This window comes from Eulemur rufifrons, chromosome 2 (genome assembly GCF_041146395.1).
Source record: "Eulemur rufifrons isolate Redbay chromosome 2, OSU_ERuf_1, whole genome shotgun sequence".
In the NCBI taxonomy this organism is placed as follows: Eukaryota; Metazoa; Chordata; class Mammalia; order Primates; family Lemuridae; genus Eulemur; species Eulemur rufifrons.
In genome coordinates this window covers 98,249,415-98,274,369 of record NC_090984.1, presented here as the reverse complement: position 1 = coordinate 98,274,369, position 24,955 = coordinate 98,249,415, and the positions used below count along the sequence as shown (strand labels likewise).

General features: G+C 37.0%; 1 protein-coding gene across 3 annotated transcripts in view; it reads right to left on the bottom strand.

Annotated features, from left to right (window-relative positions):
* PCNX1 (pecanex 1) overlaps nt 1–24,955 on the bottom strand; it is a 159,144-nt gene that overhangs the window by 5,708 nt on the left and 128,481 nt on the right. For all 3 annotated transcript variants that reach the window (XM_069488441.1, XM_069488445.1, XM_069488444.1), the window contains 9 exons: nt 17,518–17,771; nt 15,546–15,776; nt 11,274–11,374; nt 10,369–10,519; nt 8,021–8,251; nt 6,979–7,253; nt 3,859–4,064; nt 931–1,373; nt 56–196 (listed from right to left, as the gene is read on the bottom strand). In XM_069488441.1, coding sequence (XP_069344542.1) covers nt 56–196; nt 931–1,373; nt 3,859–4,064; nt 6,979–7,253; nt 8,021–8,251; nt 10,369–10,519; nt 11,274–11,374; nt 15,546–15,776; nt 17,518–17,771 — 2,033 coding nt within the window. The remainder of the gene's footprint in view (nt 1–55; nt 197–930; nt 1,374–3,858; nt 4,065–6,978; nt 7,254–8,020; nt 8,252–10,368; nt 10,520–11,273; nt 11,375–15,545; nt 15,777–17,517; nt 17,772–24,955) is intronic.

The window sequence follows — 24,955 nt, the reverse complement described above, 5'->3', positions numbered from 1 at the left end:
GTCAGTCAGACTATAAAACAGTCACACCACCAGACAGCTTCATAACAGAACTTACATGGCCTTCCATGCCCTCCTGAGGACTCCAGTCTTTCCAGCTATTTCTCCCAGCTTTTAACCGAATTCCCTCATCAGGCCACTGTAGTTCTTTCCTTTTTGACAGGTTGATCCCTTCCAGAATTTGACTGGGATCCACAATCTATATTACATATAAATATGAATCATTTCCAATTTGTTTTTTTCCTGATTTTGAAAAATTATATATTCCCAAACAAAATTTCTTTCACAGGATTGTGTCTCAAGTTTTTTTTTTTATTCCTATAATGGAATAAAAAAAAAAATCTAAAGAGCCACCTCCTGATTTCCTTTTAGCCTACTGGAAGACTTTATTACAATGGCTGAATAGGGTACAAATTTTATCACAGCAAAACTGCTTGTGTACTGTTTTTTTGTTGTTGTTGTTGTTGTTGTTATTGTTTTATGTTTTTTGTTTTGAGACAGAACCTTGCTCTGTTGCAGTGGTGTCATCATAGCTCACAGCAGCCTCAAACTCCTGGGCTCAAGCGATCCTCCTGCCTCAGCCTCCCAAGTAGCTAGGACTAAGGCACCTGACACCATGCCCAACTAATTTTTCAATTTTTTGTAGACACAAGGTCCTGTTATGTTGGTCAGGCTGGTCTCAAACTCCTGGGCTCAAGTGATCCTCCGGCCTTGACCTTTCAAAGTGCCAGGATTACAGGCATGAGCCATCGTGCCTGGCCTGCTTTTAGTTTTTAACCTGACAAAACCTTTTTTCCCCCCAACATTCAAAAACAGTCTAGTCTTCAGACTAAGTAAGATAAGATGTTTCACAAGAATCCTTCATTTAACAAATAAGAAACAAAAACAAATGAGAAACATAAACAGCACACGATGATCTCTGGGCTTACTTACTTGGACTCTGTAAATCACTTCCCCCTTTTTGGTGTGTGAATTATTGGCAGGACTTAAAGTGCTGCCTGGCTGTGCATCAGTGGCACTGCTCTGACCTCCCTCTGTCCCAAGAAAGCCCACGAGAGTATGGTGTTTGCAGGCTGGGATGCTTTGGCTGGAGCTGCTGGAAGAAGGGAGGCCATGCTGCACACAGGCCAAGCCGCTCTGACTGGAGGGTTCCATCTGGTTCACCATCGACAGGCGGGACTGGATGGATGACGGCAAGTTTCGAAGCGAAATCTGACTGGTGGAAGAGCGCCGACAAGGCACAAATCCTGTGGTGGACATGCGGAGAGACGAGTGCCGGCTGCTGTAGCAGTAGGAAGACTGGCTGGCTACTGAGGCGCGGGCAGGGGACTGTCTGACCAGACCCGACTGTACAGAGTGAGAGCTGTGGCTGGTGCCTAGAAGGAGAAGCAGTAACAGCACTCACTTAAAGGGAACATGATGCTTTTGTTTTGTAGTTTCTAAGACTTTCTCCCTTAAGCAATTGCTTGCTGAACTGATAGAACTTAGTATTTATTAGAGCATGCGGAGAAAGGCAAAAACTAAAAATTAAAAGGAAAAAAAAAAGAACTTTATATCGAAAACTTTTAAAGTTATCAAAAAAAAAGAAAAACCCAGATATCTGAAATTTGTTCTCTTATGTGGTTTTTACAATTTAATTTTTATTTGATAAAGTTTTTTAAAATTCAAATTCTGGGGCATAAGAGAGACATAATTAAGTATTTTACAGCAAATATCAGGACTTTGAGATAAATTCTAAAATATCTTCCACAGAAAGATTTCAGAATAATGAGAATATCACTTTAATATATCAATAATGAAATATCTTATGAAAATGAGACAATTAGAAATATTAAGAAATATTGCAAATTGTATCCCAGTGACATGATCTCACTCATGTGGAATCTAAAAAAGCTGGACTCAGAGAAGCAGAGAGTAGAATGGTGGTTGCCAGGGGAGGGGAAAAGGGTGGGGAGCTGTTGGCCAAAGGGTACAGAGTTTCAGTCGGCAGGAGTCGGAGAACTACTGCACAGCATGGTGACCACAGTTAGTAATAGAGTGCTGCATGCTTGAGAACTGCTAAGTGAGTAGATCTAAAATACTCTTACCATAAAAAATAAGTATATGAAGTAATGGATATGTTAACTAGCTAGATTTAATCATTTCACAATGTATTCATATATCAAAATACGATGTTGCATAGCATAAATATTTATAATTTTTATTTGTCAATTAAAAAAAGAGAAATATTTATTAAGGATCTACTAAGTGGCATGCTCTGTAGCCACTGTTTCTCAAGGTATAGTATTAATATTACTGGCCTTTCAATCCACTGCAATGACAAGCTATACTGCCTACAGAGAGAGAGTGGATACCACACTGACTTTCATACACATTAAGGGATTACTACTAAATACAAATTATCAGTGATGCTGAAGAGTAGGTTCTTCTGCATCCTTTTTCAAGTGGCTTGATACAATTCAGACTTGTCTCTTTCCTAAGAGTAAAGTTTAGAAAATTATCATTAATTATATTGAAAACACAGCTACATGTACTTTTTACCTGAAAATAAAAGGAGCTAATAAATGTAAGAGCAAAAAGTACATTTGAAAAGGCACATTGAAAGTTTTAGGTTTTCACTTAAAAGTAAAAAAAAAAAAATTCAATATGTTGATCACACATCTATTTAGACTCTTCATTCCAATTCCACTGGAATTTTTCTTCCTTAAGTAAATAAATGTCTTAAAACTTCTTCTGATCCATGTGAAGCAGTGTGGGAGAGACAATGCTGTGTAGAGCAACTGACCGGCCCTACGGAAGCAGACGGAACCCGATTCCTACTGCACGCCAGGAGGCATGTAGATCTCACGTCAAAGGTAAGTTTGTAAACAAGCACACTTTGAGGGCCCTGGGATAGGGAACATTTTCTTAAATAGGATATAAAAAGTACTAATCATAAAGGAAAAGATTAGTAAACTGTTCTACACTAAAATTAAAAACTTCTCATTGAAAGAAGACAAGCATTTTTCATAGTAAGGGAATGAAAAGTCAAGGGACAGAATGGGAAAAGATATTTTTAGTACAGAAAAATGACGAAGAGCTCAAATCTCAGATATAAAATATAAATCAATTAAGAAAAAGATAACCAAATAGAAAAATAAGCAAGATACTTTAATAGGCACTTCAGAAAGAGGAGCAGCTGATAAACTCATTAAAAACTTCTAATCTCAGGTATCAGACCAATGCAAACTGAAACAATAAAATTAAAGGCCACACCTTCTCTTACCCCCCTGAGCAAACAGGGAGCAGAGGTGGGAACTGACAACACTCGAGGCTAGTGAAGGTTTATAAGATGGACATTCCTATATATGACTGCTGAGAGTATCAACTGGTAAAAAGAAAAAAAAACTTTACGGAAAGATTTTTGGTATTATATATTAAAAACCTTATTCTCATAAATCTTGGCCCAATGATTCCATTTTTAAAGTCTCCAGTCTAAGAAAATAATAAAGGATTACAAAGATTTACATACAAAGATTACAACATTATGTCAGAAGAAATCAATTCATTGTCCAAGAGAAGTTAAATAAATTATAATAATGAAATATTAGCCTTTAAAAATAGTAGTTTCAAGGAATACTTAATGCTCTGACTATTCATGTCAAATGTCAAGGTAAAAGGATTATATATGTGATACATATATTTAAATACATAAAAATGACTAATATAAACAAATGGGATAATGTACATCTGGGAATCAAACATAATATTCTATTTCTCTTTTTTCCAAGTAGATCATATGTAATCCTCTTTATACAACATACTAACTGGCCCCCATGGCTAAGAGGCTAACGTTACACATGTAACTTTGCTTCACATTACCTAGCGTTGGAGGATAAGATGTCACAGGTGGATGGAGTCCTGCTCCCGATCCTTGCCCAGGATTCCCGGTGCTCCCCTGGGACACATTGCTGTGGGGATCATTGGCAGTTGTAGCATTATTACCAGTGCAGGAAGTTCCACCTCCAGCATCGGAATCTTCAATATTGCCACCACTGTTACAACCAGCTCCACAACCTTTCCTTAGCCTAGGAACAAATACCACAGTAAGAAGTGTTATCCCCCCGATCACTTCAACATGAGTATTTTTTTCTTTTTCCAGCTATTCTGAACTGTTAATGTTACTAATGTTCACCTTTGAAAATCTTTATGGTGCAATCAATATTGGGAACAAAAGTCTCTTATGTTTGCATTTGCATGGCTTGAAACTGTATCATTCTTATACTCACTGCTTCAAATCTTTCCAATCTACTTCACTTTTATATATGCTATCATCTTTCCTACAACATAATAAAGGACTGTATATAACGCAGTCATACCATTAAGATCACAGCTAAAAACAGAATTCTTGCCAGTGTCTGTTCAGTGACTCTGAAGTATACAATCCCTGAAAATCTAATTTATTTATACTGGTTAGTACAGCACACTTGAAGAGAGCTGCTGCAATCATTTTTCCTTCTTATTTTTTTTAATGGAGGGTGACTAAGCAAACCAAGACAGCTGGCCATTTGTCTTAGGAGGAAAGAACTTCTTTAAGGTAATTCCAGCACAATAGATATTTTCTGGAAAAAAAAAATGTCTTCCCTGGCTTCTTTTCTTTCTTGTGTTTGGTTAGGGATTGATAGCGAGCCCATTTGAGAGTTTGCTTCTCTAATCACCAGATTCTGTTTTTCCTAAGCTCTGATAATTAAGAATCTGAATAGTTCTTAAGAAATTAAAAACAATGTTCTGAAATTTTTCTTTGCCATGAAACTATGATGTTCCTACACAAGACATCCTAATTCACTAGACAAACAACAGAGAAAAAAATCCATGTGAATACTTGAAAACACTGCAGATTTAAGATTTGGGTGACATTATATTGTTAAAAAGGCAGTAATATCTCTAGATTGCACAATCAGAGGTTCTAACCTGTGTAGAGTGCTCCCCTAGTGCTGGAACAGATGCTAAAATAGAAGAAAGGAATCAATGTGGATGTTTCTTATGTTTTTCTCTTAATCTGCCCTGTTTGCTGGCCCATACATTCTAATAGTGGCAATATGCAATAAAGAATCAAAAAAATTAAACAAAGGAAAGGGGATTATTCAAGATTCTACCATATACCAGACCAATGGTTCTTAACCTGGGTTGTACATTAGATTTATCTAATAAGATTTTGAAGATAAAACTGCTCAGATTCTATTAGGTTATTAAGCATGAAATGTCTGATTTCCTTAAGTATTAATACTAAGTCTGAGAGTTGATATCTTTGACATTTCACTTCGACACTTCTTGTTTTCTTTTTATTGTGAAGATACATCCTCATTCTTTCAAATGCATGTGTTGACTTGAGATTATCTTTCAAATCTTTTTAGAGCAATTTTTGTGAAACTCCAGGATAAGTGAAAAATTCGAGTTATTTTTTTATATGAGTTCCGTTGTGGAACCAATGCAGCACAGACAGCTCTAAATATCAATGAAGTGTTTGGGAAGGATGTGGCTAATGAACACACAGTAGATACATGCTTTGAGAAATTTCGTTCTGGTGATTTTAATCTTGAAAATGAGCCACATGGGCCAGGCGCAGTGGCCCATGTCTGTAATCCTAGCACCTGAGAGGCCGAGGCAGGAGGATAGCTTGAGCTCAGGAGTTCAAGACGAGTCTGAGTAAGAGTGAGACCCCAGCTCTACTAAAATAGAAAAATTAGCCAGGTGTCATGGCACACGCCTGTAGTCCCAGCTACTCGGGAGGCTGGGGCAGGAGGATCACTTGAGACCAGGAGTTTGAGGTTGCCGTGAGCTAGGCTGATGCCACAACACTCTAGCCTAGGCAATAGAGTAAGACTCTGTCTCAAAAAAAAAAAAAAAGAAAGAAAAGAAAAAGAAAAGAAGAGAAGAGAAAGAAAGAAAGAAAGAAAGAAAATGAGCCATGTGGGTGACCTGAGACCGATGTGGATAATGATGAGCTGAAAGCTACAGTGGAAGCAAATGCATCTCAACGTACATATGAATTAGCAGCAAGGTTTGACATTACTATTCCAACAATATTAGACCATCTGAAACAAATCAACAAGGTAATGAAGCTGGATAGATGGGTTCCGCATGAATTAAAGGAGCATCAGAAGAAAAATTAACTCGAAGTGTGCCTTTCTTTGCTGTCACTACATAAAGATGAACCATTTCTACACTGGATTGTTACATGCGATGAAAAATGGATTCTTTTTGACAATCGCAAACACAATGGTTGGATAAAGATGAAGTGCCAAAACATAGTCCAAAACTGAATATTCATCAAAAAAAGCTAATGGTGTCTGTCCGGTGGTCCAGCACTGGTATTATCCATTACAGCTTCATGAAACCTGGTCAACCGATTACAGCAATGTCTACTACAACCAACTGGATGAAAAGAGAAGGATGCTGGCGATTAAGCAGCAAAGATTGGTCAATAGAGACAGGCCAATCCTCTTGCAAGACAATACTCGACCACATGTCGTACAAACAACGCTGCTCAAATTACAGAGGCTGGACTTGGAAACTCTGTCATCCTCTGTGTTCACCAGACCTTGCACCAACTGACTACCACTTCTTCCAGGCTTTAGACCACTTCTTGCAAGGAAACATATTTAATTCTCAACAAGCTGTGGAAAACGCCTTTCACTCTTCAGGCTTCTCTGCTGCTGACATAAACAAACTACTGTTAAGATGGCAAAACCGTGTTGATGGTTTAAGTGCAAGCTTAGGTACTACTTCTTGTTTGAGATATCACAAACTAAACTTTTGATTCAAAATTGGACATTTCATATTTAATGACTTAATATTTCCTGAAGTTCAGAGATAATAGGTTTATATTGTACCATGGCATCTGTGTTTTTTCTACAAGTTCCCCAGGTGATGCTAATGCACGTTGTCTAGATAAAAGGGTCATGATACACCATTACTGAAAACTGCAACCCCACGGCTCACCTGTGCCAGGTTGACACTATGAAGTTTCTGATATTTCCCAAGCTGATAGGTCCCCCAAGAATATCTTTAAGCTGTTCATGGCTGTCAGAATAAGAAGTTGTCAGGGGTGAGACAAAGATCGGGTAGCCAATAGGTTGGTCACAAGATGAGTTTATCATGTTTCTCAGGGCTTGCTTTGCATTTTGGATGCTACCTCTCTCTGGGTTACGGTTACGTAGAAAAACAAGCTCCTGCTGTTGCCCTGCCCAGAGACCTCGGACACATTCCTTATTCACCTGAAAACCAGAACACATGAGACTAATTAGGTTAAAGGACCAAGAATAACATTCATAGCAACAGAAGAGCAGATACGGGAAAAATATAAAAAACATCATGATACCCAACTGTGAAAAGCAGGAAACAAGTATAAGTAGGTCACATCTGAGTGAGAGTTAACCAGTTTTCCTTTGTCATTAGCAGGTTGTTAAATAATAAGCACCTACAGAGCTCCTTTCCCGGCTGTCTTGTAAAAGTATCAAGTAAAATGGTGTCCATTTAGTTTTTCAAATTGGCAAAGTACTTTGTAAATAAGATAATAGATTTTTTTTAATAGAAATGAGAGGTAACAAATTAAGAGTTGAAAGAATGTGACATTTGGGGGTTGATTAAATAATGTAGATAAAAATAAATAATTATAAACTATCAAAATAAAAGTTCAGAAATTAAGCCTCCTAAAGGTGTTTAAAAAGCCATTAGATGTTTAAAAAGAGATGCTGCCCAAATCGCACATACGACAGATAGTAAGACCTGACATATAACGGACAAAGCACTGCCAAAATTGAAATAAGCAAAAATTTTAAGGTTTTATAGCACACGAGAAAATTTCAGAGGACAGAATTACTAACAAAATAAGTCAAATTAAGTGCTCATAAACAAAAAACACTAATGTATTATGGTACGGTCATTTTGTTTCTGTGAAAAATTTCAATTACTTTTTTAAAGTTTGAGTCAAGTTATCCAACTTCCATTTTTTTTACACACAAATAAATGCCTCAAAACGTACTTTAATGACCCTGAAGCTCAAGTAACGTCTGTTGAGCATGATGATTTTATATTCATTGGTGCCATCATCCATGACATGGCGCAGAGCAAGCAGGGAGGGAGAATTGGCAAGGACTGCGCTCCGCCATGCAGGGTCCCCTTCATGGGCTATCACGAGGTTTTTTTCATGAGATACAATGGCTTCATAGAGCACAGTAGGGTCATCATACTCATCTGGAGAAGTGAAATGATCCTAAATGCAAAAATAAAAAATATGTAAGGTTTTTAGGAAAAAAACAATGACTTCCAGGATGATAACTTCTATAGTTACTAAGCTACCAACAGAAAGTTCTTAAAAGCTGATTTAATATGCACATTTCAGATTGACAAGTTAATATTGTTAGAGATAAATTATAGATTCTCAATCACAATCAGGTTACAAATTCACTCACTGCTATACTTATTTTGTAAATTTCTCAATCTAACCCTCTTCTCTAAGTTCTGGATAAACAAATATCATTTGCAGTTTTTATATATTTTCTTTGTTTTTCTCTTTCAGGCTGGTTTTTCATATCTTTATTCATATATATATTTTCTGTTGAAAGATTATTTCTTTGTTGGTTAAGAAAGGCTATAACTACATAAAAGGTCTTTGTATTGTATTTCTTCTTAACTAGGCACTTCTCATATAAAGCCACATCTTTAGAATGGTTCTAATACACCATTTATCCTGCCTCTCATCTAACTAAGATATAGCTAAAAGCTCTGAGCTTTGAGTACAAATTAATGGTCCTAGTCCTAGAGAAGTTAGTAAAGTCTTCCCTGTAAAGGCTCTTGGTCTCAATAACTACTTATTCATGTGATAAATGGTTATTCAGTATCTGCCATGTGCAAGATTCTGTGGCCAAGTAGCATAGAAAGAGGTATATGAAATGCATCTCCCTTTTATAAACCTACAAACTGATAGGGGATACAGGACATATACCGAAATAAACATAACAGAAATCTGAGTTTCTGAAATGGAGTGTTACTGAAGAAATATAAATATTTATATTGGCTGCCTTCATATTTATAGTTGGGAGGTTGACGATTTTTGTACTCAGGTAAAGTCACTCATTTGTACTCAAGCCAACCACTGACATAGGCAATAATGTCGTAGCCAAAGGAATACATTTGGAAAGAGACCCAGCAGGAACAGGTAAGAGTAGCGGCAAGGAGAGACTACGAGTAGAGACCTAAGGCCTAAGGTCTTAGGCCTTGAACTCTGTGCTCAGTTTCTTCTTAGACAAATGGAAATAAAATATCTGTCATAACACTTAGGATTAATTAAAGAAGTTTGTCAGAAGTTGTTAGATAATTATGTTATACAAAATACAGTATTTCTTACATGGTAGCTATACAACTGGTACCTTTTGAGAAATTCTGAAGTTTTAAAAACATTTTAATCTGAAGTAACTGTCTCTTTTTCGTTTAAATGCACTGAATTTTGTCTCAAAACTCTAAAGCTAGTGTGAAGAGAGACAATTCTATTTGATCCCAAATGAATATTTTCCCCATCATCCTCAAAATAGTATTCCATTTTTAACAGAGATTTCCAAACAATACATCCTTTATTAGTAATGCTCCTAAAGACTATGAGATGGTAACCTCATTCTAACACTTTAGATCATAGTAAAATCACTTGAAGAGTTAATTTATCTTTTATTTTTGGGGGCGGAGGGAGGGAGAGATTCAATCAGATATGAACACAGAAGATGCATTTTGATGAGTTTTATGGGTCAGATCTGATAACTACCGTCCAGTGGAATGATGAGAGGAGCAAGCACCGGGACTTAATTTCACAGTGTAGTCTTGAAATGATCTAGGGCTTTGGAAATGCATTGTGGGGCCCCGTTTCAATGTTATTACCCCACTAGGATTATATAACTAAGGCTAAATCCATCCTAACCAACTATTATTCTACATAACACACAAAATGAAACTCAGTTCAGTAACAGCAGAACTTAGAGGACTCCTGAATTGTTGCTATACTGCACATTTGGAGTTGGCTAAAATTCATCCAGGAAGAGGCGTGAATTACAACCACATGAAGTCAAAGCAAGTATTACAGGATCAAAGACCTTTACTTCTAGCTTGTCACTGCTTAATTTTTCTTCAAGTTCATCCCTAGATCAGTCACTCTCTAATATTAATATTCAAATTTACTGTTTGAAACATAGGTTCAGGCTTTTAAGGTTTACTATCTTGTCATGAAATCATGTTTTTCTTTGGTTCACATCAGAATACTTCTCAAAAGGTTCCTAAGAAACATAACTTGGAATTCATGAGAAGAATTATCATAAACACCTTAGAGAAATTTCATCTTCTTACCTGATGAAGTTTAATGGACATACGGATTCCAGGGACGACTACTTTTCTTAGCAATTCCATGTCAGCAAAGATCCATTCATCTCGAATTGAAGAAATACGGAAATCTCCTTTAAATAGGGCATGCAATCCATAGAGGAATGACTCTAAATTACTGTTAAGATTGGAGATAAAAGTTCACATATTTTGACAAAAGTCTTCCATGTCACTGATTCTTACATTTGGGTGTACATCAGAATCACTTGGGAGAGTTTTCAAAATGCAGATTCCAAGAACTAATGTCAGAACCAGAATCACAAGAGACAGAGAGGGCCTGTCTGACCTGAGACCCTTGTTTATGAACCACTGAAATAGTAAGTCCATCGAAACAGATAACAGGCAAAGAGCCTATAAGTTAAAATAAATTATGAAAGGCCTAATGGAAAACATGTCGTTTTCAGAGAAGAAATTCAAAATGTGTGGTATTTCTTAATTCTGATTCATTTGGCTATATATGTCAAGAAATTCAGTTTAGATTTAGAGTCCCCAAATTTAACATATGACTATATTAAAAGTATAAATGCTGTGGACAGAGGCTGCAAGAAAATATGGAAAAATGAACTTATTAGAAAAAGAGATGTAAATGGGAAGAGACCAATCAAATTTCATGGGGTGATTGTATTTTAAAATGTCTTAAATTCGTTAAATTATCATTATCAATAGATACCCACACATGTGTGAATTTTAAAAGCCAGTTCTATTAACCAGTTAGGACAACTCAACTATATTCAGCAAAAAGATCTCCAGATAAAATCTAGAGACTTTGTAATAAATTAGCATAGAATGAATGCTTCCACAAAATATGATTTCAGATTTAGGTTATACAGCTTCCCATACTCTCTTCCTAAAAACAGAAATGCCTTCTTTACCTGGACATATGGTGGGATGCAGTCCCCAAAGCTCTCCGTCCCAGAACACAGAGTCCATAACAAAGAGTTACCAGGGATGAATCTTTGTCCACATCCAGTGGCTTTAAAAAAAAAAAGAACATTGTTATCAAAAAGGTATATAAGTATTTAACAAATCAAAATATACCTAATTAATACATCAGCAAAACGATGAAGAACTCAGCTAGTATATTATTTTTATCTTTTCAAATAAAAGTTCCAATGAAAATAAATTTAGCAATAAAACAGCATGAAATGAAGCATGAGTGTGTATGGGGAGGTTCTTTGGAATCCTTAGATAAAATCTAAAGCTTTATAATATGGAACATAATAACAACAACAAAAAAATGCCTCTATTATAAATTAGGATCTTAGCTAAACATTTCAAAGTACTTACTAGTATTATTGATACTACCTTCTCCTGAAAATACAATATTCCATATTCTATAGTTATTTCTGACCATAACTTGTCAAGTATGCTATTAGTAGCAGCCATGTTGGCCTCTTTGTGACCATAAACATAGTAAAGAAAATCAAATTGCTATCCATAGAATATTGCTTCCCCTCAACTTTTTAATTTGATTTTTTAACAACTGCATACCTCGACTACTGAAAGAAGCTGGTAACTCTCCTTTCTTTTTACCCTAAGAAAGTCCAATAAAAGTCACAAAATTGTTTACCTTATACAGTACTAAGGAAAATTTTGGTAGTCCCTCAGTGACCAAGAAACAGTCTAGGGCAGTGGTTCTCAAAGTATAGTCCTAGGACCAGCAGCATCAGCATCACCTGGGAACTTGTTGGAAATGCAAATTTTAGGCCACTCCAGATCTATGAAATCAAATTCTGGAGGTGGGGTCCAGCAATCATTTGCCACGTGATTTTAATGCATACTAAAGTTGAAGAATCAATCATGTAGGCTAATAATGAGCTTAATTATTCTAACTTTGCCAGCGGTATATATTTTTGGCTTTATAAACCATTAACTTATAAACAAGAAAGGGGAACTGTCTAAGATATTAACTTAATATTGATTGGTTAATTTAATTCATTATCATTAATTGGACAATTTAGTTAATTAATAGCAACTGTGTTAGGGATGCCCTAGTTGCTGCCAATTAGACTGTTTCCAAAGATGTATTACCTCATATAGCATATATTCCAGTTTCATCAAGCAGGCTCTTTGAAAAGAATTTTGGGTCCAGGTTACAAAATAGTAAATAAAGAGTATGGCAGAACTAGCATTAAGAAATACGAAAGAAAAATAAAAGAGAGGGTGGGTATAGACTTGAAATTACATAAACAAAAAACACTAAAGGTGGTCATAAAGGGTGAGAAAATTGTGGGTGATTTTTGTTCTTTATTTTCCTCCCTCCCTCCCCAACCCTGTCAACTTTCTATATTGAAAATGTATTGCTTCCATGATGAGAAAAAAAATTAAAAAAAAAAAAAAATTCAGTTCAAGGTCCTGCTTCTAGCCAAGATGCAGTAACAGAAATCATATTTGCCCTCCTATCTGAAACTGCCAAGGAACTGGGCACAATACATAAAAACAATTTTCAGACACTGGTCACTCATCCCTGAGATATGGAAAACAAAATAGGTAGCCTTACAATCGACAAAGCGTATTTCCTAGAGAGTTTCCAGGCCACAGCACAGAGCAAGGTTGAGTCTAGAGGGCTCTGTGTCAGCTAGAGTTCACAGGGCAAAGTGCTAGCGAAGAGAGAGCTACAGAGAACGCTTCCGAGATCTGCGGAGGGTCTCTCTTGAGTCTCACCAGAGCACTGATCAACACATGCAAGGAGGACCCAAGGCTGAGAAAAGAACCATCCAAAGCAACAGTCAGGACAATGGAAAATCTCATGACTGCCTAGCGTACTCAGAAGGTATTGTCTCAGTAATGGGGAAAAATTAGCCCCAGACTAAAGGCTGCTCTGGTCCATTCTAAGCAAGCCCTGAAAGGATCAAACTGTCCCCAAGAAATTTAACTATGTCACAGAACAAAGTTCAAGGATATTTATAGGAATACAAAAATATTCAGCACCCTTCAAGGAAAAATTCATAAAGTCTGGCATCTAATCAAGAATTGCCAGGCATGTAAAGTAGCAGGAAAATATGATCCGTAATAAGAAAAATCATCAATTTATCACTCAATCCATCAAAACTGACCCAGAACTGACACAGATGTGAGAATTAGCCAACAAGGATATTAAAACAGTTATTATAAATATATCTCACAAGTTCAAGAAGGTAGAGGAATAGTCTACTATGTTAAGTGACACATGGAAGATTTATAAAAAAAAAAGACCCAAATCAAACTTCCAGAGATACAAAACAATGCAATGTCCAAAATAAAAAATACACTGGATGAGATTAATGGTATGTTAAACAAAGCAGAAAAGAAGACAAATGATCTCAAAAACACAGCAATAGAAACTATTCAAAATAAAACACACAGAGAAAAAAAGACTGAAAAAATGAACAAGGCATCAGTGAGCTACAGAACATCAGACAGTCTAATATAAATGTAATTGGAGTCTTCACAAAAGGGGGAAAGGACAGAAAAAATATTTTTTTAAATATTGGAGGCAGAGTCTTAGAATAATACAGAGTGACTATTCTGATCTTTGTTGGTAAGGAGAATGGAGAAGTAGGCAGACACTGGAGAAGTGGCTCCTAGGGATGGGCTGAAGCTGGGATCTGGGCCTTATGACCGAGAAGACTGTTAGAGCAAAAAGCTTTGCTCCTGCTCAGATGACAGCTATCCAGAAACAGAAAAATTCTTTCCCTTCAATCCTCTAGATGTTGAGGGTTTTGACCTGCCTGAAGAGTACCAGATTGCACACCTCCCCTCCAATGGAGTGCCTCTCCTCCTCGCTCAGGAGAGAGAACTTGAAAGCTGTTACAGCTGGGCCTTCTCCGCCTGTGAAGATGCCCTCTCCACACGGGAATTCCATCTACTGCTGTCTCCCTGCATCCGGCGACCCTGAATGTTGAATTGGCCACCTGTTTGCTATGATATGGATACTTAAACTTCTTACTGCTTTCAAGTTTGTGAGTGTGTTTGTATCAATAAAGCATTTCTTTAACAGATAAAAATATGGTGGAAAATTTCTAAGTCTGATGAAAAGAAGCTGATACGATGGGGTGCAGTACTGTAAGTAGTTGCAAAAGAAGAACTAAACCAGGTGTTAAATCTGAAGATGAGGGGTATGTACATCCCACACCATGATAAAGGCACTGGTTAAGGCAACTCACTATGCTCCACGATATAGAGCAAATCTGTACATAGCATGCTGTGGTTCAATTACACAAGGCTTTTACTTGGAAAGCAATAGTGGTGGTAGGGATTAGCTTTGTAATTACAGGCCTTGGTATTATCTTTATGTTCCCTGGAGTCTGACAGGGGTGCAATACTACCACAAGAGTCATGGGACCTAGAAGGAAGAAGTAGTTGCCGAAGCCTGTAACTCATCTTACCTTTAAGATAGGACAGGATATCCCAATGTGTGGATTGGGAACCACCTAAATTAAAATCACCCAGGGTGACAGATTTTTACATCCCCAGCCTAGACCTACTGAATCACAATCTCTCAGGTAAGGCCCAGGAAGCTGCATTTTTTACAAGTTTCAAGGTCATTTTTACCCACATTAATATGTGAAAGTCAGTGGTCTACATGTACACTGTCCAAAACAATAGCCACTAGCCATATGGGCTGTTAAATTTAAATCAATCTTTAAAATTCAGTTCTTTAGTTGTATTAGCCACATTTCAAGTGTTTAATAGCCACATATGGGATTTGACAGCACAGGACATTTCCATCACTGCAGAAAGTTCTATTAGACAGCACTGGTCTAGACTTTGTATTTCAGACAAAGATATTTAATTATCCGTAAGTCTGGCAAATGAAGGGGGAATTTCTTACACACTAGATTTTGGAGAGTAATGCATGTAATTTTAATTTGTGTAAAATGGATGTGCCTGCACAGGGTAGAGGGGTTGCTACCTGGGCAGTGAGATTAGGACACTGCAAATGAAAGAAAGGAGGAGACCACTTTTCTTTAACCTGTTTTGGCAGAGTTGGTTTGGCCCAACCATAATGAACCAAACAGATTTTCTTACCTACAAGATCAGAAAGAGGAAAGTCTGGGAAAAATCGCCTTGTAATAACTAACAGGGATATTCTTTCCATCTTTGGAAACCTGGATTCAAAACCTGAATTCAAAGAGTTGCAAATGGATTAAACAAAACTTTACCTTTGCTCTTCGGGAGGAGCAATACTCTATCCAGTTGAGGTAAATTACACAGAAACTCTCCCTGGATATGCCCGCTAGTCGGTGGTCATAGTCTTCGTCAATGTTTGGATTAAATGTTGGGTCCACGTCAACATAATTACGATCTGCACACAGACGTAGTCCTTCCTGCATTGTCTCATTAGCTAGCCACTCCTCTAACTTAGAGGAGGTTGTAACATAATAAATGATACCCTAATGTGGAGAAGAGAAAAAAAAAATCAGGTTAAATCACAATCTGAATGATCTCCAATGCCTCAGTGAAATAAATTTCAACTGTTTCTACTGGCAGTATAACTCAAAAATATTTCACTCTAGGTCAATATTCTACATATATATTTTAAGAATGCTATAACAAAATGCCTCAGGGTTTCCTAGATGAAAAAACATAATACTTTAAAATAAAAACCATAAATTCAGCAAGGCAACTTCAAAACAATTCTAGTCTATTGATTTTATAACTTTTGAATTCAGGATATTTTAAGAGGTGAAAAAAAGTTACTGTGGTGCATTTATGTTGAATAATTTTTCATGGAAAATTATTCAAATTTCTTGTGATCCCAGGTCAACTTATAGAAATATAGCTAACAATAAAGCAACAGAAAATACGTATTTAAAGTATGTATTTAGAACTAGAGACAAAAAACATTGCGTGCTTGCACACACATGTAAAAAATGATGTAAAATCAATCTCTCTTGCTTCTTAAGGTTGGGTTTAACCAAACATTAAATGTAAAGCTCAAGGTTCATTTCCACCTATCAGCACAAATAAGGTGGTAGGTAGAGGTAATAACATAAGATGTGGAAATTTCAGACATGGATCACTAAAGCTTAGCACACATATTTTTAAAATATTGACTTCACCTGTAAGCCTCCAAATCATAACTATGCTGTATTTCTGTAAATTCTTAAGCAAAAATTTGCCCTTGGGTCTCAGGAGGTAAACACTCAGTGCTTGGAATGTCCTGCCTGATAAGACAGTCTGCCCAATTGGGAACCTAGAGCCATACAATATCAACATGACCTTTGAGGGTCCTAGAGACTCTGGGTGGTCAACCATGTCTACATGACTACACCCAGTAAAGACTCAGGATGCCAACCTCAGGCAAGCTTCCTCCGTTGGCAACACCCTGTGAGTGTTGCCACATCTGGTTTGCTGGGAGAAACAGGCATCTACACAATTCCACTGGGAGAGGACAACTGGAAACTCCACACCTTGGTGTCTCTGGACAATGCCCTATGTACCTCTTCCTTTGGTTTTAATCTGTATCCTTCCACAGTAATAACACAGGTGCAATGTGAGTAGAACAACTTCGCTGAGTTCTGTGGATCTCTCTAGCAAATTATAGAACCTATGGGTGCTCCTGGGAACCCAGAAATTGCAGCTGGTGTCAGAAATCAGGGTGGTCTTGGGGACCTCCCAAACTTTGCAATACTTTATTCAGTTTGTCGAAAGCAGTACAAAGTAGTGGTTAACAGGAAGGGCTCAGGAGTGAGACAAGTCTGGGTTTTAAATCCCAAACTCCACTTGCTAGTTAGAGGACCTTGGGCAAGTTACTTCTGATCCTTAAGTTATCTGTAAAACAAGGAAGTAAAATTCCTTCACAAAATTAAGTAAAATACACGCGTGTATATATATGTATGTATATGTTCCTTAGCACAGTGCCTAAAACATCTAAGTTACAAATACTAGCTACTACTATTAATGAATGAATGGAAAGAATCCAGTTAAGAAAGAAACAGCAAGACTTTTGTAGGTATATTTTTACTGACTTTTCTGGATCCTAGAGAATTTAAATCACTACTTAGAAGCAAAGCACAAGGAAAAAATCAATCAGTCAATCAATCAATCAATATATATATATTTAAAAATATATATATGTCTTTCCCAATAAGGGACTCTGATTATCTGAAGATCTAAGGCACATACCCTTACCTTGACATAGTAAGTGGTGAGCACTTTCCGAAGATCAAAGACCTGAAGCATAGAAGCAGCACTATTGTCAGTGATACTATAACCCTCCAGAATATACTTAGTGACTATCACTTCCCAAGCTAGCCAGCGCTGGCTAAATGCAGCATTGAATGAAAGCATGTGAGGAATATGGCCAGGTTCACAACAGCAAAATCCTTCATCTTCCTCTACGCCTTCAGTAATGGCCTCTACTTCCCGTTGTTGACAGTAGGTACCTTAAAAAGAGAAAGAGACAGCAACAGAGACCATTACAAACAAAGGGGAAAAATTACGAAATGGGAAAAAAAATGAATGCATCAAGGACACGAGAGATTTATGAAACAGACTCATTTACAGCAATTCAAAGTATGTGATTGATTTGCCTCAGAATATTTATTAACAAATTGTAGCAAACTCCAGAAATCAGGCATTCGGTATATTCATCTCCTGCAGAATCACAATGTACGTTAGCACATTAAAAGTTCTGGAAATTTGTAAAGTAACCCCTGTAATTTTGACTCATTAGTTTCCAAACTTTTCAAATGAGTTTACAATTGCATTCATACCAAATGAAGGATCAAAGAGTAAACGCATATCTCCTGAAGGTTTGAATTAATTAAAAACAAAAACAAAAAAACCCAACAGAACAAAAACTGAATCATACCAGACACACAGAAATATAGACAGACATGCAAAACTCAAAAGAATCTGAGCTCCATTTAGCAGTATCATGTCCATGCTGCAAGCAGAAATATTATATACATCCTGTTTACTTGGCTATATAACTTGCAAGGGTTATGATAATTTAATATTAAAGACACAATTAAAATTTTTCTCTTCCCAATTCCAACAATAATTTTACAAGATTACATTACTGGCATTTGAGGCTTACCTACTTATAAAGTTCCAGTTAAGTTTAAGGTCTGATTATTTTACACTAGCAAACAAACCTTTGAAGTTATATTCTTCTATACAGCATACTTATCAAAAAGGAATTGACTGAATTAGTGTCACTGAAGTAAAAATACAAACACAGATTAAATATATAATTAGACCCATAGTAATCTCATGCCAACAAAATACCATTTGCTAATGTTAATTTTTATTTTGTTCTGTGGTCTTTCTTCCATTTAATTTGTAAATTCCTTACATTATGTGAAGACTATAAAGTGATTATACTTAATTGTATATAGGCACATGTCTAAGTTATAATAAATAACTTAAATCAGACTACACAGTAACTTTCATCCTTTAAAAAATATATATATGCACACTATCCACATTTGAAAAACATGACTTTGAAAGAAACTGATGCCATGAAACCAGCCTCAGATGACAGTGCTGGTGGTACAATGAAAGATCTGGCTGACAGGCTATTCCTGCCAAGCTAAGGAGCCATACTGTTTGGCACTCTAGAACCCTCAATAATTCTATTATTTAATTTTCTTGTTTAATCATGCTAGCCAAGACATCCATAATAATGTTATAAGGTGTTGAGAAGAAAAACCCTTGTCTTGAACCTGACATTAACAGGAACACACGCTGTTTGTTGCACTTTGCGGGTACCGTGTTTTTACCTATTAAAGGTTTGTGAAAACACTGCATGGAGCAAGTCTGTTGGTGCCATTTTTCCAACAGCATGTGCTGACTTCCTGTCTCTGGATCATTTTCGTAACTCTCACAATATGTCAACGCTTTTCTTTTTTTTATCTCTTTGTAGAGATAGGGTCTTACCATGTTGTTCAGGCTGGTCTCGAATTCCTGGCCTCAAGCAATCCTCATGCCGTGGCCTCCCAAAGTGCTGGGATTATAGGTGTGAGCCACCACGCCCAGCCCTCTTTCATTACTATTATATATATTGTAGTGATCTGTGATCAGTCATCTTTGATGTTACAAATGTGACTGTTTAGGGGCATCATGAATCGCGCCTATGCAAAATCAACGAATGTGTGTTCGGACTGCTCCACCGACCAGCCATTCCCCCGTCTCCTTTCCTTTCCCGGAGTCTCCCTATTCACTAGGACACAACAATACTAAAATTAGGCCAATTAATAGCCCCATAATGGCCTCTAAGTTCAAGTGAAACTTGAAAGTAAAAGGACAAGTCACATGTCTCCCACTTTAAATCAAAAACTAGAATGAATAAGCTTATTCAAGTGAAAGAAAGAGCTGCACAACTCTTACTTTATATCAAAAGCTAGAAATAATTAAGTTTAGTGAGATAGGCAACTCAAAAGCTGACACAGGCCAAAAGCTAGGCCTCTTGTGCCAAATAATCATGTTATGAATGCAAATTAAAAGTGCTACTCCAGGGAACACACAAATAATAAGAAAGCTGGTATGGAGAAAGTCTGAGCAGTCTGGATAGAAGATCAAATCAGCTACAATGGTCTCTTAAGACAAAGCCAAATTCAGATCAAGGCCCAAAGTCTCTTCAATTCTGTGAAATCTCAGAGAGGTGAGAAAGCTGCAGAAGAAAAGTTGGAACCTGGCAGAGGCTGGTTCATAAGGTTTAAAGAAAGAAGCTGTCTCTATAACATAAAAGTGCAAGGTGAAGCAGCAAGTACAGATGTGGAAGCTGCAGCAAGTTATCCAGAAGATCTAGCTAAGATCATTGATAATATCCTTGTATTGGAAGAAGATGCCACTGAGGACTTTCACAGCTAGAGAGGAGAAGTCAATGCCTGGCTTCAAAGGAAAGGCTGAGTCTCCTGTTAGGGGCTAATGCAGCTGGTGACTTTAGGTGGAAGCCAATGTTCATTTACCATTCTGAAAATCCTAGGGCCCTTAAGAATTTGGCTAAATCTCCTCTGCCTGTGCTCTATGAGTGGAGCAACAAAGCCTGGATGACAACACTTCTGTTTAGAACATGGTTTACTGGATATTTTAAGGTCTCAACACTGTTGAGACCTACAGCTCTGAAGAAAAGATTCCTTTCAAAATATTATTGTTCATTGACAATGCACTTAGTCACCCAAGAGCTCTAACGGAGAAGTACAAGCAGATTAATGTTTTCATGCCTGCGAACACAACATCCATTCTGCAGCCCATGGATCAAGGAGTAATTTCGACTACCTGGTCTTATTAAGTATTTCATATGGCTATATGGCTATAGCTACCATAGACAGTGATGAATCCTCTGATGAATCTGGGAAAAGTAAATTGAAAGCCTCTGGAAAGGATTCACCATTCTAGAAGCAATTAAGCACATTCCTGATCCATGGGAGGAGGTCAAACTATCCACATTCACAGGAGTTTGCAAGAAGTTGATTCCAACCCTCATTCAGGGATGACTTTGAGGGGTTCAAGACTTCCGTGGAGAAAGTAACTGCAGATGTGGTGGAAACAGCAAGAGAACTAGAATTATAAGTGAAGCCTGAGGATGTGACTGAATTGTTGCAATCTCATGGTAAAACTTGAACGGATGAGGAGTTGCTTCTTACGGATGAGCGAAGAAAATGGTTCCTGGAGACGGAACTGGTTCCTGGTGAAGATGCTATGAACATTGTTAAAATGACAAGAAAGGATTTAGACTATTACATAAAGTTAGTTGATAAAGCAGTGGCAGAGTTTGAGAGGGTAGACTCCAATTCTGAAAGAAATTCGACTATGGGTAAAATGCTATCAAACAGCATCGCATGCTACAAAGGATTCATTTGCGAATGGAAGAGTCCGTTGATGCAGCAAACTCCATGGTTTTCTTACTTTCAGAAATTACCACAGCCACTCCACCCTTCAGCAGCCATCACCCTGATCAGGCAATAGCCATCAACTTCAAGGCAAGACCCTCCATCATCAAAAAAGATTATGACTCACTGAAGGCTCAGATGATTGTTAGCATTTTTTATAAATAAAGTTTGTGTTTTGTTTTTGAGACAGGGTCTCAACTCTACTGCTCAGGGTAGAGTGCAGTGGTGTCATCACAGCTCACTGCAACCTCAAGTGCCTGGGCTGAAGTGATCCTCCTGCCTCAGCCTCATGAGAAGCTGGGGCTACAGGTGCATGCCACCATGCCCAGCTAATTTGTCTATTTTTTGTAGATGGGATCTCACTATGTTGCTCAGACTGGCCTCAAGTGATCCTCCTGCCTCGGCCTACCAAAGTGCTAGGATTATAGGCATGAGTCACTGAGGCTGGGCAATAAAGTCACTGTTTTCTTTTTTTTTTTTTTTTTTTTTTAGAAATAATGCTATTACGCATTTAAATAGACTGCAATACAATGTAAACATAACTTTTATATGCACTAGAAAACCAAAAAATTGGTGACTGGCTTTACTATTTGCTTTATTGCAGTGGTCTGGAATTGAACCTACAACATCTCCAAGGTATGCCTGTACTTTGTACATACATGTTTTTTAACATAATAAAGACGTGTGCAATTTTGTAAAGTATCTTTTAAACCAATAATGGAAATGAAACTTAATCAAATGTTTTCTGGCATCTTTTGAGAGGATCACAATATATTTTCTCCTTTTCAAATAAACTGAATTCTATTAATTTGCTTTCTAATACTCAAATTAATTTCAAAATGAAAAATGGTTGAATCCGTGAGGGCTACTTTAAACAAAGTACTGCTGCTTTCTGTTTATTTCAGAATTAGAGATTTTTTACATCTGTAGTCACAAGTGAAATTAAAATAGAGTATTTTTTACTCCTTTTTTTTCCTTTTGAGACAGAGTCACACTCTGTCACTCAGGCTAGAGTACCGTGGTGTCAGCCTAGCTCATAGCAACCTCAAACTCCTGGGCTCAACTCATCCTCCTGCCTCAACCTCCAGAGTAGCTGGGACTACAGATGTCAGCCACCACACCTGGCTTATTTTTTGTGTCTACTTTCAGTTGCTTGGCTTATTTTTTTCTATTTTTAGTAGAGACAGGTCTCGTTCTTGCTCAGGCTGCTCTTGAACTCCTGAGCTCAAGCAATCCACCCATCTCGGCCTCCCAAAGTTCTAGGATTACAGGCGTTAACCACCGCGCCCAGTCCAGAGTATTTTTTAAATGTCAGTTTAGTCATATTTTGATATCAGTATTATATTAGTTTTTAAAAAGCTTCTTTATCATGTGCTAGAACATGGGCAGAAGAATTACCCAATTTCTAGAAGAAACTTCCTGAGCCTGTTTTTTTTTTAATTATGATGAAATTGGGACTATTCCTTAGGTATTATTTATTATTACTTCATTTTATTCATTTTCTTTCTGGAAAGTTGATCAAAGGTTTTTAAATGAGGAAATAACATAATGAGAGCTGTATTTTGTGCAGATCACTTTGTTTTTGGTGTACAGAGATCATATGTGGCAAGGATGAATTTAAAATTTTTGACATTTACTCAATGCGGTCCTTGTTCAGAGTACCAAAATGAAGTAAACGGGATAACTGAATTAAATTAGGATGTTTTTTACTCTACCATACTAACCTCAAGAATATTTTCAACCCCAACATATTCTAGTAATATATTTTTCTCAGAAAATAAAGTCAATAATAAGTACAAAAATTAACATTAATAATTGAAAAAAGAATTTTGAGATCTGGAAAGGTATTCCAGAGCATCTCTGAGGAACTATTAACAATTATATCCTAGATCAGTGAGACCTTTCAGCTATCATAGGAAATATTACTGATAAAAATAAATAAAACTAACCATCATGAAAACTAGAAATGTTAAAATAAATCTGAGTACAAATTCAAAGGAATCCAATCAGCATAACAAATTTTTGACCTGTAAAGTATGACTTGGAAAATTGTACTTAGTAGTGGTAACACAAATAAAAAGTTAGCATGGTAAAAGTCGTAATCAGAAAATTCTGATACAGAGAAAAAAAAGACTGATAAATTTTTCACATAAAATTTACATGGAAAAGAATCTTGAGAATATCAGTAAACTAAAAAAAGAAATGAAAAAATATGAATGGGTTTAACCAGTACCTATAGGAAACTGGTCAAAAAAATTCTTTAAATATTGCTTAAGATTAAGCATCCAACACAATAGACAAATAAAATCAAAAAGATTAAACTGATTTAATGGAACATGTCTCAGAAATTACATAAAAATGCTCAGCAGATCCAAATATCTACCCGGCAAAATAATGATATTCTTGATTAATATTCTGAGAGGGGAAGTAAGAAAAGAGAATAACACTATAAAGTAAAGAAAATAACCAGGGAGTACATTGACATTGGAGCAAGAACATAATCATACCCTGTGAGAGCTCTGGAATGGGGAGTAAGGACAAAAAGGCTGTACACTTACATTATTTAATCATTCTTCAAAATCAACAAAATATGTATTACATAATAATTGCTCTGTGTAGATAGATGCTACATACAAAATGATGAGCAGAGCAGATGTGATTCCTGCCCTTGGGAATCTGCCTAGTCTAGAGCTGCAGTCCCCAACCGCTGGCCTCGAACTGTCAGGACCTGGGCTGCACATCAGGAGGTAAGGGAGTGGGGGTGGGGGGGATAGTGATGAGTGACAATGAAGCTTCATCTGTATTTCCAGCTGCTCCCCATCGCTCTCATCACAGCATAAGCTCCATCTCCTGTCAGAAGCATTAGAGTCTCACAGGAGCATGAACCCTATTGTAAACTGCGCATGCAAGGGATCTAGGTTGTGCACTCCTTATGAGAAATCTAATGCCTGATGATCTGAGGTGTGGCTGAGGCAACGATGCTAGCGCTGGGGAGCGGCTGCAAATACAGATTATCATTAGCAGAGAGGTTTGACTCCACCATAAATGTAATGCGTTTCAATCATCCTGAAACCATCTCCCCCCCACCTCCCTGTCTGTGGAAAAACTGTCTCCCATGAAACCAGTCCCTGGTGCCAAAAAGGTTGGGGACTACCTGTCCAGAGCAAAAGCTGACAAATTCAGCCCCAAGTCAAATCCAAGCTAAGAAGGGTTTTTATATTTGTAAAGGGTTGTTTGAAAGAAAAAACAACAAAGAAGAACATACAACAGAGAATGTGCATGGCTCCCCAATCCTAAAATATTTACTATTAAATATGTGGCTCCTAATAGAAAAAGTTTGTCAACCCCTGGGCTAGGAAAAAACTAAACTTTAAACAATAAACACGGTCATGTGTCACATAATCATAGGTTTACATCCTGAGAAATGCATTGTTAGGTGATTTTGTCATTGTGCGAACATCCTAGCATGCACTTACACACACCTAGATGGTATAGCCTATTGCTCCTAGGCTACAAACCTGTATGGCATGTTACTATACTGTAGGCAATTGGAACACAATGGTAAGTATTTGTTCATCTAAACATAAAAAAGGAACAATTGAAATATGGTACAAAAGATAAAAAATATTTAATAACAGTACTTGAACTTCCTATTCAAGTTAATCAATTTACAGGAGTTGATAACATCAAGTTGGTATGTTTCTGAAAGCATGATTTTCTGAGTAGAAACA